General features: G+C 46.9%; 1 protein-coding gene across 2 annotated transcripts in view; it reads left to right on the top strand.

Annotated features, from left to right (window-relative positions):
* The window catches only part of CRTC3 (CREB regulated transcription coactivator 3), a 98,083-nt gene that overhangs the window by 61,847 nt on the left and 15,590 nt on the right, over window positions 1–20,646 (top strand). For both annotated transcript variants that reach the window (XM_055556735.1, XM_055556734.1), the window contains exons 4-9: window positions 1,592–1,653; window positions 3,157–3,219; window positions 5,292–5,392; window positions 12,002–12,037; window positions 13,851–13,936; window positions 16,070–16,119. In XM_055556735.1, coding sequence (XP_055412710.1) covers window positions 1,592–1,653; window positions 3,157–3,219; window positions 5,292–5,392; window positions 12,002–12,037; window positions 13,851–13,936; window positions 16,070–16,119 — 398 coding nt within the window. The remainder of the gene's footprint in view (window positions 1–1,591; window positions 1,654–3,156; window positions 3,220–5,291; window positions 5,393–12,001; window positions 12,038–13,850; window positions 13,937–16,069; window positions 16,120–20,646) is intronic.

Genomic DNA, 20,646 nt, shown 5'->3' with positions numbered 1-20,646 from the left:
GACTTTAAAGGTGGCAGTGTCCTGAGAGAAGTGGTAAATTTCTGCTTCAGAATTAAGTATTTCTGGACAGAGGTTCATTGAAATCTGCTGAAAAGAGAAAGGCCCAGTGCCTTCTCCCTAGTGGTTCTGCCAACTAAGATACCGCCGTTTTTCCTCTCAGAGGCATTCTTGTTTCTTCTTCACCTTTTCCTCTTCTGTCCCCTACTGTGGTCCATTCTGACCTGTACTTTGCATGCATGCATATGTACAAAGTCGCTTCAGTTGTGTCTTAACTCTTTGCTCCCCCATGGCTGTAGCCCATCAGGCTCCTCTGTCCATGGGATTTTTCAGGCAAGAATACTGGAGTGGGTTGCCATGCCCTCCTCCAGGTGATCTTCCGGACCCAGGGATCCAACCCACGCCTCTTATGTCTCCTGCATAGCCTAATAGTTAATGTTGAAGAAGCGTCTGGTCTCTCTTCTGAAAGCACCTCTGTTTTACGCATTGACTAAGATTCAGATTCAGAAAGAAGGTAACTAGACATGACCACACTAGTACACAGGAAGTGAAACTTGTGATCGTAGTGCTTCTGGCAGAGGAAACCTTTCCTTAAGACTTCATCAGTGTCCATGTTTTACTAATGCCAGGTTCTGCCTGCGTGATAGTTCTTCTCCATCAAGGCCCCCGTTTCCTCCTGAGCCTTAGATGGTGATGGCTTCTTTTATACAGAATCACCGAAGATCACAGGAGAATAATATGACTTAGAATGTTTTGAGAAGGTATTCTATGAGTATAATTAAATTAACCAAACAGCTCTATTGTACTCAGCATGTATAGTGTAGCATCCCATCTGTTTTTCCCTGTTTCCATTTCATCTGGAATGTGTTCTAAGGCAGGCTAGACCCAGTGAAGAATAGAGAATCCATAAAACGGGGCCCCTGACCATCTAAGGAAGTTCACATTTCTCCATAAACCTAATGTAGCTCTCTTTGGGTTATAAGAAACAGGAACCCTCAACTTGAAGAAAAAGGAAATGTATTGGCTTATGTTACTAGAAGCCCAGAGGGCTAGATCCAGGGGTCTGTACAATAGCACTGAGACTCAGTATCTGGGGGGGGTGCCACCTTGACTTCCAGGGAGAGAAACCCAGGCCCACATGGTCCCCGAGCTCATCACCTCAGCTGGAGATAGTCCTTTCTTCCCCTGTTTGTATCATGAGTCCATCCCTGAACTAGTCACAGGGGTTAAGTGACCTTGAATGGAAATGCTGGGTGTGGGTACATTCTGTGGGACAGGGAGGCCTACACAGAGTGACAGCCAAACCAGGTTTTGGATGGGGGTGCAGGCAGTTCTTGAAAGTAAAAGAGGTTGGGCTCGCAAAAAAAAAAAAAGAAACACCCCACATGAATCATGCAAAGATGGTGCTGGTTAGGAGATAGAGGAATGGACTTTTCCAGAGGAAGTTGATAAGCCAAAGTAGGAGGAAGAGCTGTTGGATATAGAGATAAAGATACAAACTGAAAACTCAGCAGTGGAACTCCACACGACTCCAGCCTCTTAGTTCTGCCTCAACTTCCCCTTCATCTGAGTTTTCCTTGATTGAAATTTCTACTTCGATGGTAGCACTCTTGGAGCAAATTATGCCTCACAGCCCCTGGATGAAAGTTGGCCCAGGTAAGCAAGTCATATTTTCAAAGATATGATGGGCATGTGCTGTGCTTGGACAGTCTCACTTTATTTTACCCACCTCAGAGGTCATTTTAGAAATTTCTAATCTAAAGCACAGACTCCTGTTTTCTCTTATAAAACTTAAGTCTCTCCACATATAATCATGGGCTTATATGAAAGTCTAAAATTAAAAGTTATTTAAATCAATCCTGGTCTTCATTTTAAAGACCAAATAGAAACACATTCAGAATACATTGACCAACATAATAGTCTGAGTTGGTATTATTATATTTAAATATATAAAGGTGTCATGGTAAGCTACTGAAAGAAACAGGTGATAGTACGCTCCTAAAACTGTAATTTGCATAGTGGATTTCATTTAGGGTCTCTGAGTATTTTTATATGTAGAGAATATATACCCCAAAATTGAGTATTTTTTTGGAATAGTACTGGAGGTGACAGAATATAGAGTTAACTGAAAAGATTGTTACATCCAGCGGATGCATGATATCATTTTCAGATCACCTGGTCAGATTTAAGAGGCATTTGAAATGGACATGTTGAAAAATTTTAGCTCCCTGGATTGAAGTTCATTCTCCATCTATTCTTGGGGCAGATATTGTGGATAATGTAGTCAGGACCTGGGAAAGGCAGGTATGAAGATGGATAACAGCGGGCCCCTACTGCAAGTAGGTTTTCAGCAACCCTTAAGAATCTTGGGATCCATGATTGTAGAATAAACACAGTATCTTATTTTAAGTCATAAAAGCGTAAGGCAGTCCATCGTGTCCAACTCTCTGCAACCCCATGGACTGTGGCCCACCAGGCTCCTCTGTCCATGGGGATTCTCCAGGCAAGGATACTGGAGTGGGTAGCCATTCCCTTCTCCAGGGGATCTTCCTGACCCAGGGATCGATCCTGGGTCTCCCTCATTGCAGGCAGATTCTTTAATTAAATCATAAAAAGATTTCCAATTTGAGATTGTAAAAAATTTGTATTTAAGAGAAAAATGTCCTATGCTTTCTAGAGCATGAGGATTAGTTAGATTAATATTTTCAAACATTGGATTACTGTAGCAGTTATGTTCCTCTTTATGGACCTCTGTTAGAGGAGTGCAGCATTTCTGTATCAGGGTTTGCCAGGCATCCCCTATGCACATACTCGGGGTATGTGATGAGGGGTAGTTTTTCACACATCTGGAATAAGACCTCACATCCCAGAGAGGATTTGGTCATGGATCTGAAATATTTCGAAAGGCATTCAAAAGTGCTTGTTTGCTGCTTAAAAAAAAGACCAAAAACCTCCTTGCATGCCCAGCTGGCTCATTTGCTTGCCCTATTTGCACAAATTTCTGATAGTTTTTATCATAGAAGGCAGAAATCACAGGACCTGGAGAGCAGCTGTGCAGCTGGGTGAGTAGAAGGGCCGGTTCTCAAACCCAGGCCTGAGGTTTCCCTTGCTCCTTGTGGACTGAACTTCTTTTCTTTTTATGTTTTCTGGTTTTTAAAGGCAGCAGCCTCCTTGGAAGGAAGAGAAGCACCCTGGGTTCAGGCTAACATCTGCACTCAACAGGTACATAGCTTGTTTTCTAGTAGAAATAAACCTTAAAGAAGGCAAATCACCCTGATGGTCCTGCTGCTTTTTAATCTATCATCTGTTTGCAAGAGTACTCTTATATCAATGGGTTGTGTTTATACGAAGTGTTAAAAAGAAGCAACCTAAATCTCCCACCGTGTAGCGAATGTCTGCTCAGGACAATGTAGCTGTGAGAACATGAAGTGTGAGTGAATGACAGAGTTTGCCTCCTACTCTGTGTCCTTGAGCAAGTTGCATAGCTTCTCTGTGTCTCAGTTTACTCATCTGGAAAAAGGAAGATAACAGTACCTACATCAAGGGATGGTTGCAAGGATTAAATAAGATACATAAGAAACACAAGGAAGCATAAGCGTTCAATAACCGCATTAAACCATCACTTCAAGCTTGACCCCAGTGTTTAAGTCACTTTGTTCAATCCTGATCACATTCTACAAGAATGAGTATGACTTTCTGTTCTAAGAAGTTACAAATGACTTGTCCAAGGTTGCTTAGCTAATATGAGATGGAACTGGGATTAAAAAAAAATTTTTTTTCAGTGCAAAATTTTAATATACACAAAAGGGAAAAGCGTTACAAGAATTCCGTGTGCCCATCTTTTAGCTTCTATGTCTACCTCTACTCCTGCCCTTCCCACCCTTATCCTACCACCAGCCAGATAGAGTATTTCACCTGCAAATATCTCTAACACTTTAAGGCTGTTAGGAACCTTTAAAAAACAACAACAATATAACCGCAATGCCATTATTCCACTTAACAAAATTAACAATAATTCCTAATATTATCTAATACCCGGTCTGTATTCACATTTCCTCAGTTGTCTCTCTGCATTTGATTGATATTCTCTTGAGTCTCTTTGAATCTGAACCCAAGGCTCCCCAGTCCCAGAACCCTTGCTTTTGCTGCTGCTTCATCCTGGTTCTGAACTGCCTGTCCCTTGTGTAAACCCAACCCAGCCATGATACACAGTCCAGCCACGGGGCTTAGTGGCTGCAGAAGGCCATCACCCGAAACAGCCCACAGAGAAGCATTTTAGGCTAATTTGAAGCCTCACACAAGTTCTTTTTTGGCAGTTTGACCCTTGATGGGACAAGTAAATAATGTCTCTTGGAGTCAAAGCTTCATGTAAACTGCAACTGTCTGGGAGAATTTCAGAAATTTGCTATAGTTCAACAGTTCCCCCAATTTTTGTCTTATGATTCTGTCACAATCTTAAAAACCATTGAGGCCCTCAAACAGTGTTTGTTCGTGTGGGTACATTTGTTTGTATTTAGCTATTGATATTGGAAATTAAATTGAGAGATTTATAGAAGATACTTATTAATACACTTAGAAATAGCAGTAATAAACTCATTACTCATAAATAAACTCATTTATGTTAACATAAATCATATTTTTGTAAGCACAGTTATATTTTCTGAAACAAAGTAAATCACTGAGAAGAGAGGCGTTGTCCCTTTTATGTGTCTCTTGAAGACAGCTGGAGCCTCTGCTTGTGCGCGCAGTCTGCAGTGACGCTGCACGTCCCAAGGCTCTGGAAAACCTGCGCTCGTGAGGGCGAGAGCGAAAGGGCAGAGAACACACTAGGGTTATTCTAAAAATCTTGCATTCTCCCTGGAAGGGCTGGAAAGCCACTGCTTTGGTGATCCTTCCTAGGGGAGGAGTTATATCCAGATGGAGAAGATCTAGCCCAGCTGCAGAGAATATATTGGCCGCAGCCATCTTCTGAGTTGTGAGGAAAGATGGAACGTTTCTTAAAGAAAGCCGTGAATCCAGTGTCTTCCTTGTTGAACCATATCGTTACACCACTAGCTTCAAAGTGTGAGGTCTCACAAGTACAAATTGCTGTCTTCTGGGTGTGGGTCATCCTCAGAGGCTGATGTTGTTGTAAGGGACTGCAGGTAGGTCCAAACCCCTCATTTTATGGATGATTGTGAATCGGTTATTCTTGCTTTCTCTCCCGTTGGTAATTTTCAGGAAAGAATATTGCATTTTCACTAAGGAAAAATGGATTTTTCAGCTAGACTCTCTCTCCCCCCCCCTCCCCTTAGGACCAATTCTGACTCTGCTCTTCACACCAGCGCTCTGAGTACCAAGCCCCAGGACCCCTATGGAGGAGGGGGCCAGTCGGCCTGGCCTGCCTCGTATGTGGGTAAGACACGTAGGCTGGATGCCAGCCACTTCTGCGCCATCTTGTTCTGTCCTCGGGGAGCAGGGGGAGAGACAAGCTTACACCGTGTGCCTTTCCCTGGCTCGTCTTCCACAGGGAACAACTCCTGGCCGGGGAGGTGTGTGTGTGCTCGTGATGAGGTGAGAGTGGGCCTTCCCTCCCACCTCTTTCTCTGCAGGTCCTCCTTGGCGTCTCTTGGCCCTCAGATTTTGTGTCCTCCACACTGTTCCATTGTAAGGTCCTCATCAGTTTTACAGGGACTCATAGCAACTTTCTAACTGGTCTCCTTATTTGCAGTCTCCTGTCTTCCCAGTCCAGTGTTATGTCAGGTTCTCTGAAAGCCCTTTTTCCAGCCAGGATCTGGACAAACTGAGAAATAAAAGCAGAAGTGACACAGGGAGGTGGATGCCGCCTTTCCTCCTGATAAGAGGAAGTGGCTTCTCTCTGGGGGGCCATGTCTTTTCAGACCAAACCCCAGAGGGACACTGACTCCCCCAGTGGCCAGCAGCCCTGGCCCAGGGCGGCCCCCATGGCGGGAGCCCTGCAGGCAGGGCCAGCCCCAGGGCCAGAGGAGTGGGAGCTCACCTGTTGCCCACTTTGCTGCAGATCATTGTCCCGCCTCCCCAGGGTGTCCAGGAATGGGGGAAAGAGTCATGCCATCTGCTTCCAGAATGACCCAAATCTGATCAGATTCCAATCACAGTGCTACTCCCCCACCTCTAGGAGAGAATCCAAATCTCCCAGTTTGGAACGATAGGGACCCCAGGATCAGGCGGCCTGTGCCCACCTCGCTCCCTCTTCTCCTTACTCACCAACCCTTCCCCCCCAAGTCTGTGAACTACTTTGGGTTCCAGAACTGCTTCATCCTGTTCCCATCTCTTCCTCTCTTAACTCACTCCTGACTCACCTGGCCAGCACCCTCAGCTTTGTCCTCATGTCTGCAGAGCCGTCCTTACCTTTCCTCCCTTTGCCAGCCCAGAACCTGCCGTGTCCTTCCAAAATCCCGGAGCCCCTCCCTGTAGATGGCTATCATGCCACTGACTGCCTTTCCCGTGGGTGTGCTTCTCCTCTTCTGTTCCAAGTAGATTGCTCTTTTTAAAAAAAAATTTAACTTTTATTTTAAATAGGAAAGCATTTCTAGTGCGACAGGCATCAAGGTATTTAAAAGGCATCAAAATTTGGTGCATAGCAACTCTGGATCATACAGGTTTTTATTCTTGAAGGCAGCAGAGCAACCGCCCCAAAGGGTCCTGCAGGGGAAACTCTTACAAGAGCCCCACGTGGAGCAACTATGTGAGGGGCTGCTCCCACTAGATTTCCTGCAGTCAGCATGTTAATGGTCTTATCTTCCACACAGTCAGGCACGGAGGAGCCCTCAGTGCTGGGGAGTGAGGGGGAATTACTTGGTGGCTTATGCGTACGGAGCACACTCTAGTCTCTGACTAAGCTGCATCTGAATCATGTTTGGTTCAGTAAGATGCCGTCCAAGCCTGCCTTTCTGGGGTTTATATTCTAGCAGGAACAAGGGTCCTGAAATAGCCATTCCATGTGCACACTGACCGTTGTCCACAAACAGGGCTGTGTGTTTGGTCTGAAAACGGAGCACACTCTAGTCTCTGACTAAGCTGCATCTGAATCATGTTTGGTTCAGTAAGATGCCGTCCAAGCCTGCCTTTCTGGGGTTTATATTCTAGCAGGAACAAGGGTCCTGAAATAGCCATTCCATGTGCACACTGACCGTTGTCCACAAACAGGGCTGTGTGTTTGGTCTGAAAATGGGAATAAATACATCTTTAGCCAAGATAATACTAGCCTTTCTAGTTTCCTTTACTTTTTAGATGGTTTAAAGCCTGAGTAGTCCCTGTTACTTCTGAGGAATCCATTCTGGGTCTTATTTCCTTGCATACAGTAGGGATGGGGTTTAATCATCCCAGTATGTGTTAGGATAATGCTGTATTTGTTCCCTTGACACAATTCAGAGATGCTCCATTTACCCAAGCAGTTTGTCATGTATGAGCTGTTTGAGGATAGGATGGGGCCGTCAAGCTTTGTGTGCACACATGGAGCTGTGAGAGTGAAGCTGGCAGTTGTGTTGAAACTGGATGTGGTTCCACCACTCACCACTTAGAGGAGTAGGATCTATGGGAACTTGGTTTAGCTTCCACATAGGTAGTTATAAGTAGTGTGTAGGAATATATAAGCCTATGGACTTCCCTGGTGGTCCAGTGGTTGAGACTCCACACTTCCAATGCAGGGGGTATAGGTTCAATCCCTGGTCGGAGAACTAAGATCCCACATGCCCACTGCATGGCATGGTCAAAAAAAGCAAAATGTGTGCTTAGGGCTTGCCCAATGGCTCAGCAGTAAAGAATCCGTTTGTGATATAGAGATACAGGCCGTGTGGGCTTGACCCCTGGGTCGGGAAGATCCCCTGGAGGAGGAAATGGCAACCCACTCCAGTATTCTTGCCTGGAGAATCCCATGGACGGAGGAGCCTGGCAGGCTACATGTCTGCCACATGGCATGGTCAAAAAAATAAAAAATAAAAGAGAGGGGGAGAATATATAAGCCTAAGAAAGGTGCAGCAAGGTCTTAGTCTCCCTGGATTGGGAGGGAACCAGACTGATAGACTTCAATCTGGAATTCCCAAGAAAGAGCTGCCTTTCTGCTTCTGCCATGCCTGCATTCGTTTTGCCCTCTGTTTAAAGTCTGTGCTTCTCTAGAAAGGCCTAAAAGCCTAGAGGGAACAAGGAAATCCTGAGTAACAAGACTTTGAGGCCTGCATGCAGAGAGGAAGAAAAATAGCTAAAGCAAGTGATTAATCAAGTGAAGTATATTTACCCTGAGTGATGCTGCCTGCAAGGGAAGAGGTGCGAAGTGTCAGAAGGCGTGAGTGAGGACAAATAAGAAAAGCAACAGAGTGTCAGCGTTGATCCTACAACGGAGCCATACGGAAAGCAGAAAGAAAGAAGGAAATCCTGGAGCAGAGTCCCAGGGTCCCCGCTTTTCACATCAGCAGCTCGAGCCCGCCGTGTTTGTACCCCGGTATCTGACAGCTGTGGAAGGCAGGCCGACCTCCAGCCTGGACGTCTGAACCGTGTCCCTGCTTCAGTTGCCTTGGAAGTGCAGCAGAACTCAGAAACACATCCAAATATGGCCGTGTTTACATGGGAAAGCCAGTGTGTTTAAAATATTATTCAAGTCTCCAAGGATCGGAATTATTTCTGGAGAATTCTATCTGTTGGTGGGAGCTATTTTAAATAGTTTCTTGTCTTTCCCCTCTCCCCCTGTCATTCATGAAAGTTTCTCATTTGCTTTCCTTTCAGACTTTTAAAAATATCGACTAGCTTTGCAAAAAGGTATTTCTTATTATAGGAGCGACCAAATAAAGTAAAGATTTAAAAAGTGATGGGAAAAATTATAATTGAAGCTGGGAATTAGACTCCACAAGCAGAAAGCAATAACTGCCTTTTCCCTGGGAATCTTTCCTGAGCATAGTGATGTAGCCTCAATTAATGTTCCCACTATTTTTTTTGGTTCTGAGCAGATTATAAGGGAGTATCTGCTGACAGCTTAACTACATGAGCAGAAAGCTGTGATACATTCACAAGCAAAAGTTTGTGTCCCAAGAAGACACAGTCATTAGGCTGATACATGGTTAGTAATTCTCATAATGGTTATTCAATTTGCACGACAGGCATCCCTGGTGAGGAGTTGATGGAAATGAGAGAAATAGATTTTTATGCAACCAAGCAAGATTTTTATAATTTCTCTCTTCTTGTTTAATTATCCAGAATTTATCAAGAAAAATGTTATTTTTTTTATGAAATGAAAAAAAATCATTTCCCTGGCAGCATGTGCAGTTTAATCATCATTTCACACTCACATGCACGCGCACGCACACACATACACACACATATACCCCCTGAATGGGTAAGCCTGATGGCACTCTGTGACACTTGCCCATTGCCCTGTAGTCTAGGACTGTACCTAACCCACCTCTGCTCATCACCAGCGAGTGGAGGAAGGGGCCAGGGTGGTCCTTGCCCTTTCAAGTAGTAGTCTGGAGCTAAGGGCAGAGCAAGGCATGATGGTTGTCTTCTTAGCACCCAGAGCTGTAGAGGCTGAGTCTCACCAGCCTTAAGAAACACAGTCCTGAGCTCCTTCCCAGGGAAGGAGATCTGCCTTGAATCCCAGTGATCTTACCACAGGTAATACTATACCTTTGACCAGCACCATGAAGGCTTAAAATGCAAATAACCCTGAAAGAAATGAGCCTGTTGGAGAAGGAAATGGCACCCTACTCCAGTATATTCTCGCCTGGGAAATTCCATGGACTGAGGAGCCTGGTGGGCTATATATTCCATGGAGTCGCAAAGAGTCAGACACAACTGAGTGACTAAACAAACGAGAGAGAGGTGAGCCTTGGTTGCACAGACAGGGGGAAGAGGGGGATGGCAAAGGCATCTGAGATCTAAAGAGAGGGCAGAAGTGTCACGCAGGTGGCAGGAGGGCCCAGAATGGGGAGGTTTCCTGAGAGAGACACTCTGGTTAAGTTCTCTGCCCTCTGCCTCCACCTCTGTTCAGCAGATCCAGGCTGTGCTGGGAGGTGTTTTCAATTCGTCAGGCATGAGGGTGGGGAGAGGGAAGGCGGTCTCAGTTCCGTTCAGGAGGTCAGCCCTCGGTGGCTCCTGGTCCGCGAGGTTTCTTGGAGTGCACATGAGCCTTGGTTGTGGCTCTTTGTCCCTGCGGGGCTGATCCATGTTTCCTCTGCTTCTGGATACCCACTCACAACTCGTTCCCTTTTATTTTTATCCCTTTATTTATAGTTGTATCATCTGATATTTTTCATCCAGTAGTAAAAATCCAGGCTTGGATATGTTGGAAAAAAATCGTACAACGTGAGAGCTGTGAGTTAAGTTTTATTTGGGCAAAATGAGGACTGCAGCCGGGAGATGGCATTTCAGATAGCTTTGAGAGACTGCTCTGAGGAGGCGACAGAAGGAGCCACGACATATAGGAGTTTTGCAACAAAGGGCAGGTAGTCTGAACATCAAAAGATTGTGGTTAATTAAAGAAAACCAGATAACCCAGGTTCAGGAACCTAGCGCTTTTCCGTGTATGGGAAGGTGCAAGAGTCTGGGCTCACTGAAATCCTTCCTTTCGTATGCATCTCAGCTGTCCGGGGCCAGTATCCTGTGTTTTCACATCCCGAATTTCCTCAGGGCTCACCATGGGGAGTGGCTGTAGTCTGCTGGCTGGTAGATGGAGGTATTTTTTCCTTCCTGAGTTCCCTGGTGGCTGCAATCGCTGGTGACTGTGACAGCCTTTGTTTACTGATATGGCAGGAAACATTCCATTTCTCACATGTTTTGGTTATATATTAACTTGGTGCTAACACATCGGTTATTGCCACCATCATCCTTCTAGTTACCGAAACTCTGAACCAGGAGTTAATTGTCTTTAATTACTCTCATTCCCACACCCCTCACACCCATTGAGTCGCCAAGTCCTGTTCATTCCACGCCTGCTGTGTATCTCAAACCTGCCGCCTCTTTTCTGTCCTCGCTACCAATAAATACCCCGACTTACTTCCTTCTCGCCTGGACTGTTATGGAAGTTTTTCACTTGGTCTTCCTGCCTTCAGACTTTCTCCTTTCAATCTACCTCACATTCCGCTGCAAGAACAATCTCTCCAAAACAGAGGGGATACACGTATGTGCATAGACTTCCCAGCTGGCTCAGTGGTAAAGAACCCACACGCCAATGCAGGAGCTGCAGGAGACGTGGGTTCAATCCCTGGATTGGGAAGCTCCCCTGGAGGAGGAAATGGCAACCCACTCCAGCATTCTTGCCTGGGAAATCCCATGGACAGGGGATTCTGGTGGGCTACAGTCCATGGGGTCACAAAGAATCGGACCCAACTGAGCGACTAGCACCCTGTGCCTTTTTACTTCACTCTCTAAATTACTTCTTTCTTTTCTTTGTGATTTGGTTAGAGGTTCTCAGACTTTGTAAACTGTTATTCTTTCAGGACAGAGGCAGTAAAAGATTTTAAAGATGGAGATAATTTTAAAGAAAAGTAGATAGGCGCCAACTTTAGACTTCAGTTCAGTTCAGTCACTCAGTCGTGTCTGACTCTTTGTGACCCCATGAATCGCAGCACGCCAGGCCTCCCTGTCCATCACCAACTCCCGGAGTTCACTCAGACTCACGTCCATCGAGTCGATGATGCCATCCAGCCATGTCATCCTCTGTCATCCCCTTTTCCTCCTGCCCCCAATCCTTCCCAGCATCAGAGTCTTTTCCAATGAGTCAACTCTTCGCATGAGGTGGCCAAAGTACTGGAGTTTCAGCTTTAGCATCATTCCTTCCAAAGAACACCCAGGACTGATCTCCTTTAGAATGGACTGGTTGGAAGTTAGTTCTATTTTAAGTTTAGTATAAATGCTGATGCCCTCTGAGTGAACATCACTATACCAAAATTGCCTTGGAATTTTCAAAATTCTATTTGAATCAGAAAGATTTACTAATTCATGAATAAATAAAGGTGAAACCACCGCATAATAGTGTTTTTTTCTTTCCCACTAGGTTTCTGTGATGGTGAGAATGACGTGCATGGGGAAGGTAATGAACTGATTTCACCTACCTGAGCTGAGTGCGATGCTGACTGCCGTGTACATAACCTCTTCTTAACATCTGATCTAGTTAATACTCAAGTTTTCTGGACTTCCCAAAAATGCTGACAAGTGCTGACTGGTTTACTTTTCTGAGATGCTCTATAAAATTAAGGCCAGCCCTGATCAAAGCCATGAGAAGGGAAATGTGTGGTTAGACTACAAAGGCTCCTTGTCCTCTGGTCCCCATGGTCCCACAGTCACAAGGCTGTACAGGGGAGCAAACGTTGTGATCACATGAGAATAGTGATTAGACACTTAAGCCATTGGTTGTTCCAATATCCTTCCTTCCTCAGCTGTCTTTCTCAGCCTGTTTAGAAAGTTTTGTGAGCCAGTAATCGACAGATATAAATAATGTGAGGAAAATGCAAAGTGATTGCAAAATGAAATTGCAAACCTTACAGAAGATAGTGAGTTTCATAAAGCTGATTAATGTTGGGGATCTACTAAATGACTCTGGAAGCCATCGACAGATGAAGGCCTGACACAGCTCATTTATTCATTCCGTACCAGGCACTGTTTTCTTTCCCCTAAAATTTTATAATCTGAAATTTAATTTTCATAATCTGAAAGTGAACAACTAAATTAGGTTTATACACCACAGGGGTCAGGACTTACAGGGACTGTGATAAATGGGGCGCTTCCTGTGCCAGAGGTGCACATCTCTTTCATCATCTTATGTACTCCTTTCTGGGAAGGCCATTTCAGGCCAGGAGTAAAATCATGAAAAGTTGGAACAGCAATAAATATCTAATCCACTAGGACAGAAATAAAGCGATGGCTGCGAGGTTGTTTGCATTCCCCCAGTGAGTTCTTTGAAGAATTACAGCCAGTCTTGGGTATGAAGTGACAAAAAGCAATGAACTTCTCCAAGGAAACAATCCCCTTTACAGTGCTGGAGTCCATTCCAGCCATATTCTTGCGACCAGACTCTCATGAGGAGTAGCCTTAAGTCATCTCACGCAGCCCTTGCAACTTTTCCTATCATCTGATGTTATCTTTCAGGGGCTTCCCTGGTGACTCAGATGGTAAAGAATCTACCTGAAATGCAGGAGACCTGGGTTAGATCCCTGGGGCAGGAAGATCCCCTGGAGAAGGAGATTTCCTCATCTGGGTTCTTGACTCCTCTTTCTGCCCCACACCCAGCCCAGGACTGGGCATCTTCACTGCCACCTTGTCTTCCATGGAATATTCCTCTTCTCTCTCTGTTACCTTCCTCATTCCCTCTCTCCTGGGTTTTTGTGGGTCCCTCCTCATCCCTTTTCTTCCATCCTCTCCTCGCCAGGTTTGCAAGGCCATCCCTGACCTGACCTTGACCTTCCCACCCTTCTCCTTTATATACTCAGTGGCTGTCCATCACTTCCACTGTCTCTCAGCCTTCGTTCATATTGCTCTCTCTCTGGGGATGGCCATTTCCTGTGTCCCTAAAAGGCTGGCCTCAGTGCTGAGCCCTAGAGACTGGGCTCTTCCTGGTCCACCCAGAGCAGCACTGAGCCCTTCGACCTTTGGGGCCTTCCCCGATCCTCCTTCCAGACATGGGTATCTACATGCCACCCTTTCCCATGTGTAGGGTATGAGATCCTCAGGGGCTGAATTCACATCTCACCCATGCATCCTCCACAGTAACACTCAAAACACCATCTGTAGTAGACAGTCAATATGTGTTAACTCAGCCGTTTTCACAGAGGTCATTTTTTGGGCCAGAGCTGGGGGTGCGGCGGGGGGCCTTCTAACACGGCGACTGTGCTTCCTCTCCCCTTCAGTGGTGTCTTTCCCCGGCCCGCTGCGGGAAGAGAACCTGCTGAACGTCCCCAAGCCACTCCCGAAGCAGCTGTGGGAGACCAAGGAGGTGGGTGGACAGCTGTGCTCGTTGTCACTGTATGTTTGCCCTTCAGAGATCAGCGTCAAGTCCCAGAGAGGATTTGGGGGGAAAAAGTAGAGCAGAAGTCTGGCGACAGAGATAGAAGAATATACTAGGGGATGATGGTTCAAATAAAACAAGCATAATTGTATCGATGGATTAGCACAACCATCTCTTAACTTTCTAGTTCTCATGTGAATTCCCTCTTTCAGAAAGACTGGTTGGTCCCTCCTGTCTCTTTCATATTATAGGAAGTGCTGAAACCCAGTTACAAGTCAGAGGCAGATGTTTCTGTTTTGTAGGCAACACCAGCTGCCAGTCACTAGCTTCTGTCCATAATGGCTGGTTCACCAGATAACTCCTTAATTTAGTGAAACCCATTTGACCCGAGTCACCTGGAGGTCAGAAAGAAGTCCTCTGTTTAACAGTTTCTAAGAGCCTTTGAGTACTTGCCCCTGTCTCCACCGTGACTCCCTCTCTGTTAAGCCACCTGCTGTAGAAGAGAGAGGTGTCCCGTGGTACCCAAGTCAGGCTTTCTTCCATACGGAATCTGCCACCTCTGAAAGAAAACAACGCATCCACCCAGCCCTGAGCCAAAGGAAACCAAATGAACTTTCTGGACAACCTAATATATATATATGCTAAAAAATAATAATAATAAAAGAATGAACCTATTGACTCAACTCTTCTCCCAGAAACGAGCAATGGAGAACTGCAGGTCCGAAAGAGCTCAGTGGGATGAGGGGCACTCCCTGGCGGTTCAGTGCTGCGGTTGTTCGTGTTGTCTCGTGCTTAACCACTGCTGCCTGGGCAGGCTTCCTGTGGGCCAGTTTCTTCTGCCAGGTCCACCAAAGTCGTCATTAGCATTAGGGTGGGCTGGAAAGGTCTTTTGTAAAAGCAAGATGTTTTGACATTCTGTCTTTTTGGGGGAAAGAGATGTAAAAATTCACATACTTAGACACAGGAGATGCCCACTGTCCTTTTCCACAGGAGGTGCCAGTGGTTTTGGAGGCCTTTGTCAGAGGACAGCTGTCTTCCCCACAGAGGGGTCAGTGGCAGCCAGTCTCCTCTGAGCACCAGGGAAGAAGTACTCTCTATAGAAAGAGGTGTTCATCTCTATTAGTTCTTTTTTTTCTCTGCTGTGCCGCATGGCTTGCAGGATCTTAGTTCCCTGACCAGGGATTGAACTCAGGACCAAGGCAATGAAAGCGCTGAGTCCTAAGTGTTGGACTGCCAGGGAATTCCCCTTATCTCCCTTAGCTGTTACAGATTTACAGTTCTCCATAAATCACTTCAGTGAGAAGCGATTTTTTTCCTTAAGCATGTATTAGGTTGACCAAAAAGTTCGTTTGGTTTCCTGTAACAACTTAGGAAAAAAACCCAAACAAGCTTTTTATCCAACCCAGTGTGTATTGAGCACCTGTTGCCAGACATTGAGGTGCAGGGATGGGACAATAAATAAAATGAAAATACCCTCCAGGGGCATCCCTGGTGGTCCAGTGGCTGAGACTCCCCGCTCCCAGTGCAGGGCACCCCTGACTTCCCTCCCTGGTCAGGGAACTGGGTCCTACGTGCCGCAACTAAGAGTCCACGTGCTGCAACTAAAAGGTCCCCCGTGCCACAGCTAGGATTGAGGAGCCCGGGAGCCGCAACTAAGACCCAGCGCTGCCAAATGAAGTGAATTTTAAAAGGCAAGGAAGAAAAAAAAGAAATCCCTCCAACTTAGATTTTAGTTGAAATATTTCTTTTCTTCAGATGTTAATTTCCTCTTTCTTCACTCTAGTTTATGTCTCTTTTCTCCTGTTCCTCCGAGGCTCGTTAGAAAATGAATGTTTATTTAAAAGCTCTATGGGAAGCATATTGGCCTTTTATAAGCAAATAATTCATTTAGAAGAGAATCATCTAGAAGCATCAAATTAAGAAAATTTATTAGTATCTTGCCTCCCTTATGCCTGGAAAAGTCTAGTCAAAACTTAAACGGCTGCTTTGTGAGGATGCTGTTTCTATATGCTGGCTCTCCACTTGACTGACTGGAGCCCCAGGATACCTGCAATGACAGTTTTTAAAAACTTGAATCTGGCTTTACAGCGAGTAAGCCCGGCTTCCTATGTCTCTCCCCAGATCCAGTCCCTGTCTGGGCGCCCTCGGTCCTGTGATGTGGGAAATGGCAGGTGAGAGAAGTTTTTTCAGTTCTTGTTTCAGGGCCGTCCTGAGGGTTTTACCAAAAGGAATGTCTCGCTGCTTCATCAGAGAACACTGAGAAATTTCACTCATTACATATGAGTTGAAAGTCAACTGAATTTTCACAAAAACAACAGCTCTCTTTTGGTATGCTCATATTTCATTTGTTGAAAGTAATTATATGACATAACTGCAAAAGTAAAACTGCCATAAATATGTTTGAGAATGACATCACCGACTCTGGGTAAACAAACAACCCCACTGGAGGAAGCCGGGGCCTGCAGGTGTTGAGGGAGCCTGCCAGCCTCGCGCCTTTGGAATCCGTGGGCCCCTGGCAATTTGGTGAGCCAGAAGTTACCTAAGAGAGTTTGTACAAATATACCGAATGCCACAAAACCATGAACCTCAAAGGGATAGATTTTGTGTTATGTACATTTTATTTTTACCACATTTTTTTAAACTAATGGAAGATGATTAAATAGGAAAACTTGTGATATTAAAAGGAGTTTCTGTGGAACAGCTAATTAATGTATTTAGAAGTATACAGCTTTACTCCCTGAAAAATGTGAGAGACAGCTTTCAAAAAAAAATATGTGTAGTACTAAAAGATTAAAACGTGCCTGAGGAGATGGGACCAAGAAAGAACGTGGAGACAACAGAGGTGATGAAGCCCACACACTGACAAACCCGTGAAGGTGCACTCACCGAGTGACATGGGGAGGGCCCTCTCTCGGGGTCTTCGCAGAGAGGACTGAGCCCTGGGGTGCATGGTGGGGTCCTGAGAGCACGGGGGGCAGGGAGGGGGCCCAGTGACCCTCAGGGCTGCCCCCCAGGCTTGAAACAAAAACCTCGAAATGGCAGCTCTTTCCAAAGCCAAACCATGTGGTTTGAAAGCTGGCCTCTTGCATGATCTAGCTGAGTGCAGGTGCGCTTTCTAGATGGTCTGACAGTCTGCAGAGGAACTCACGCTATAGTACCTCAGGCCATCCTTCTTTCTCACCTCCCCTGTAAAGCCTTCGCTGTTGTCTAACAGCACTGAGTTCAGGGCCCACCCTCCTGAGCAATGGCAGCGCAGGCATTCTTTTCAGCTAGTTAAATATAAACCCATGCAGTGAACAGCCCACTGAGCTGAGATCAGGGTTGACCTCTTGAGAAAGTCAGAATGCCGTCTAGGAGGCCCACTGGGTGAGACCATCACACCTAGGGGTATAGGTCATCCCCACAGCTAGGGCTGAAGATTCTTCTCAAGAATTCATTTTGGCTCAATCTTCAGGCAGATGGGTGATCGAGGCCCCACAGGCCTAAATTACAGAAGGGGCTGTGTACTTTCAACTCCTCATCCCCGCCCCCGAGAGCTTTGAAACCAGGGTTCCTTAGGTGACAAAACTTGCTTTCCTGCTCTTACACTAGGTGTAGGATTCTGTCCCGTGACTCCTGTTCATCTGGTGTTTATTGACCCCCTACTCCTAGGCACTGAAGCAGAGCAGTGAACGAAACAGAACAGGTCCCTGCTCTCAACGAGCTGAGGCTCCTGTGGAGCAAAGTAGGTGAAAACAATCAAGCCAGTGAATACATGTCATGTGTTGGTAAACCCAGTGAGGAAAAAGAAAGCCGAGTAAGGAGAAAGGCCACAGATGTCTGCAGGAGCCTCTCTCATACGATGAACTGTGACCAGAGTCCAGGATGCAGTGCAGGGAAGGGCAGAGGGAACAGCAGGCGCATGCCTGCAGAGCATGGAGGCAGGTGCAGACCGACGCGGAGTCAGGTTGGACTCGTCGGAGAGTTCTGAACCAGGGAGTACATCATCTGCCTTATAGCGGATCCAGGAGGTGGTTCTAGCAGCTGTATTTGGAAAGTTACAGTGTATATTCCTCTCAAGCAGAGGGAAGGTACTTTGAATGTCAGTGACAACCTGGGTTGTGTTTGTCATGGTTACCTTCTCCATCCCTGCTCTGTGCTACCAGATGCTGTTTCTGCCTTCGCCTTGCCTCCCTCCCTCTGAGCACCCAGTCAGAGAGCCCGTTGCCCTCATAGCGAGCAGCTCTGCATTTTCAAGTTTATTTCCTACTCCTTGGCCCTAACACTGCAACCAGCTGTCTGGAAGACAAAGTATCCCATTCAGCTTTTCTACAGTCTAAATCATCCTCCTTCCTCACCCCAGAAGGACCCCTTTCCTACTTCCCCTTCTCTCTTCAAGCCTCCACAGTGATCCCAGTCCTACTTCACCAAGAAAAGAGAAGCGGCAGGAATGAACGCCCAGCTTCCCTCCCGCCGCTTACTCCATGCCTCCCAGCCCCATGTGCCATCCTTCCTGGTTTCTAGTCCCAGGGACCCATCTGTTCACGCCCAATAGCTTTACCCATGTCCTTGGCCCTTCCAGAAGACTCTCCTGCTTATCCTTCCCGCTTCTGTGTTTTCTACCTTTCCCTGTCTACTAGGTCTTCTCTCTGCATTAATCACACTTAAGGATTCTGCACCGAAAAGTACTATCTGACCTTGTGTTCCCTTCTAGTTCCTTCCTTCTCACTTCCAGACTTCTCAGCCACACTTTCTGAAAGGCTCCCTTACTGCTTGTCTGTTCCTCGGCCCACAGTGGCCTGGCTCCCTCCCACACTGTTCTGACAGAACGTTCCTCGAGAGACATCCCATGACATGTCCTCCCATGTTACCGAAGCTCGGCATCTACAGCAGAAGTCTTCCTCTTACCCACACCACCTACCCTGTCCCCAGTCTACTCATGTGCTTCCCTGTTCCCGTCCTGGTGGGGGTGGTTCCATCCGTCCCTGTGCCAGAAAATCAGGAGTCGCCCTTGAGCACTTCCTTAAACACCTCCAGAATTTCTCCCTATCTCTCCGCCTCCACGCTCTCATTATGTCTTGTTGACTGCTCAGCGGCAGCATAACTCACCTCTTTGCCTCCAGGCCCCGCTTCTTACACCCTCCCGCAAGTCTGGCCTAAGGATGAGTGTGTCTTTCCCGCGCTCTCCACCTTCCCCTGGCTTCTTGTCATGAGTTTAAGCCTCATGTACTTTCTGCCTCCTCCTCCAGGCCCATCTCCTGTCACATCCCCCCTCCTAAACTTGACCTTCCTGTGGCGGCCAAGTTCCTAGTGCCCACAGTGTAGTCACATGGCTCTCTGCTTCGCCCGTGCTGGGAACTCCGCCTGCAGTGATCTTTCCGTTTGGAGCATCTGAATTCTTGAGCCTTCCAACTCAGCTCTGACATCTTTCAGGAATCTCCCCTCCCCCAACCCGCTGGTCATTCCCTCCAGGCCTTGTACCATCAGGCTCTGTCACTGCAGAACTGAATCGGATTATACTGCAAGTTATTTTGTTTATGGTTGCTTCCCCTGCTTTGTCCAAGTCTCTTGAGGCCCTGATGCCAGTGGGCTGCACGCTGTGTGTGCTGTGCTGAGTCAGGGGTCCTCAGTTGCGTTCACCATCTTCCTCTCATCCTGGCTGAGGGCACCTCTTCCAGCCACTCTCCTCCTCTTCACCCCCTCCATTCTTTTCCTACATCAGACGTGGACCGCACAGTCGCTTCTAACCGGTTCTCCCCGTAAGGAACCCTCCACACCACAACTACAGGGGCCTCTCTAAACTGTGGTTCTCCATTTCACACCTGGGCTCCCTGTCTCCTGCCATCACTGATCCACACTCTCCAGAACAGCCTCTCATCACGCCCTTGTTTCCTCCCTCGCCCGCTCATCTGCCCCCACTCCCGCACTCTGCCCGGCGCCCTGGCCATGCCATGCTGCCTGCTGTTCCATGAGCACGGGGTCACACGCTTCGCCAGACCCTCCCTCCCCAACCATCCCCACAACCACGACTCCTGCTTCTGTGTTCCCAGTGACACTTGTATCAGTCCTGGGCCAGCAAGCTTCCTGCCATACTGCAATCGCTTGCCTTACCTGTCTGTCTCCAGCCTGTCTGTGAACTCTAAGAGCAGTGCCCCTCCGGCCATGGGCTTAGCGGCCCTTCCCTGGGCCCACACTTCAGAGGGCTCCACTCCCATGGCGTAAGGAGTCCAAGGGGCTAAGGGGATGCGGGGAGTGGCCAGACCTGGGTCCCCAGGCTGGGAAAGACAGAGGCCTGGTCTGCGGTGCATGACAGGGCTGGGGAGGTAAGCAGTGGACTGCGGTCTGGGGCTGCCTCTCTGCATGTTCCAGCACAGAGCTCCAAGGAGTGGGAGAATTCTAAACTTGAATCTGGCCTTCCAGGCTATTATAAAGGTACAATCTGTCAAGACGGAAACATAGAAGATAATTCATTTAAAGATTTATTGATTTGAGTTATAACTTTAAAAAATTTAAACAGTTGGCCTGCGGGGCCCCCAACTGTACTCCTGCTCACACTGCACACGCTCTGCTCATTCATCATCCTCCCAGCAGCCCTCGGCCTGGTGCCTGGGCTCAGAGCAGCCGCGCCACCGATCCTGACAAAGGAACAGTCACATCTCTTTCTCACTTGAAAGTTTATGGAAACTGTTAATGGAAAAAGTATACTTTGGAAGGTATCT

This window comes from Bubalus kerabau, chromosome 19 (genome assembly GCF_029407905.1).
Source record: "Bubalus kerabau isolate K-KA32 ecotype Philippines breed swamp buffalo chromosome 19, PCC_UOA_SB_1v2, whole genome shotgun sequence".
Lineage (NCBI taxonomy): Eukaryota > Metazoa > Chordata > Mammalia > Artiodactyla > Bovidae > Bubalus > Bubalus kerabau.
This window is presented reverse-complemented; position numbering and strand designations above follow the sequence as displayed.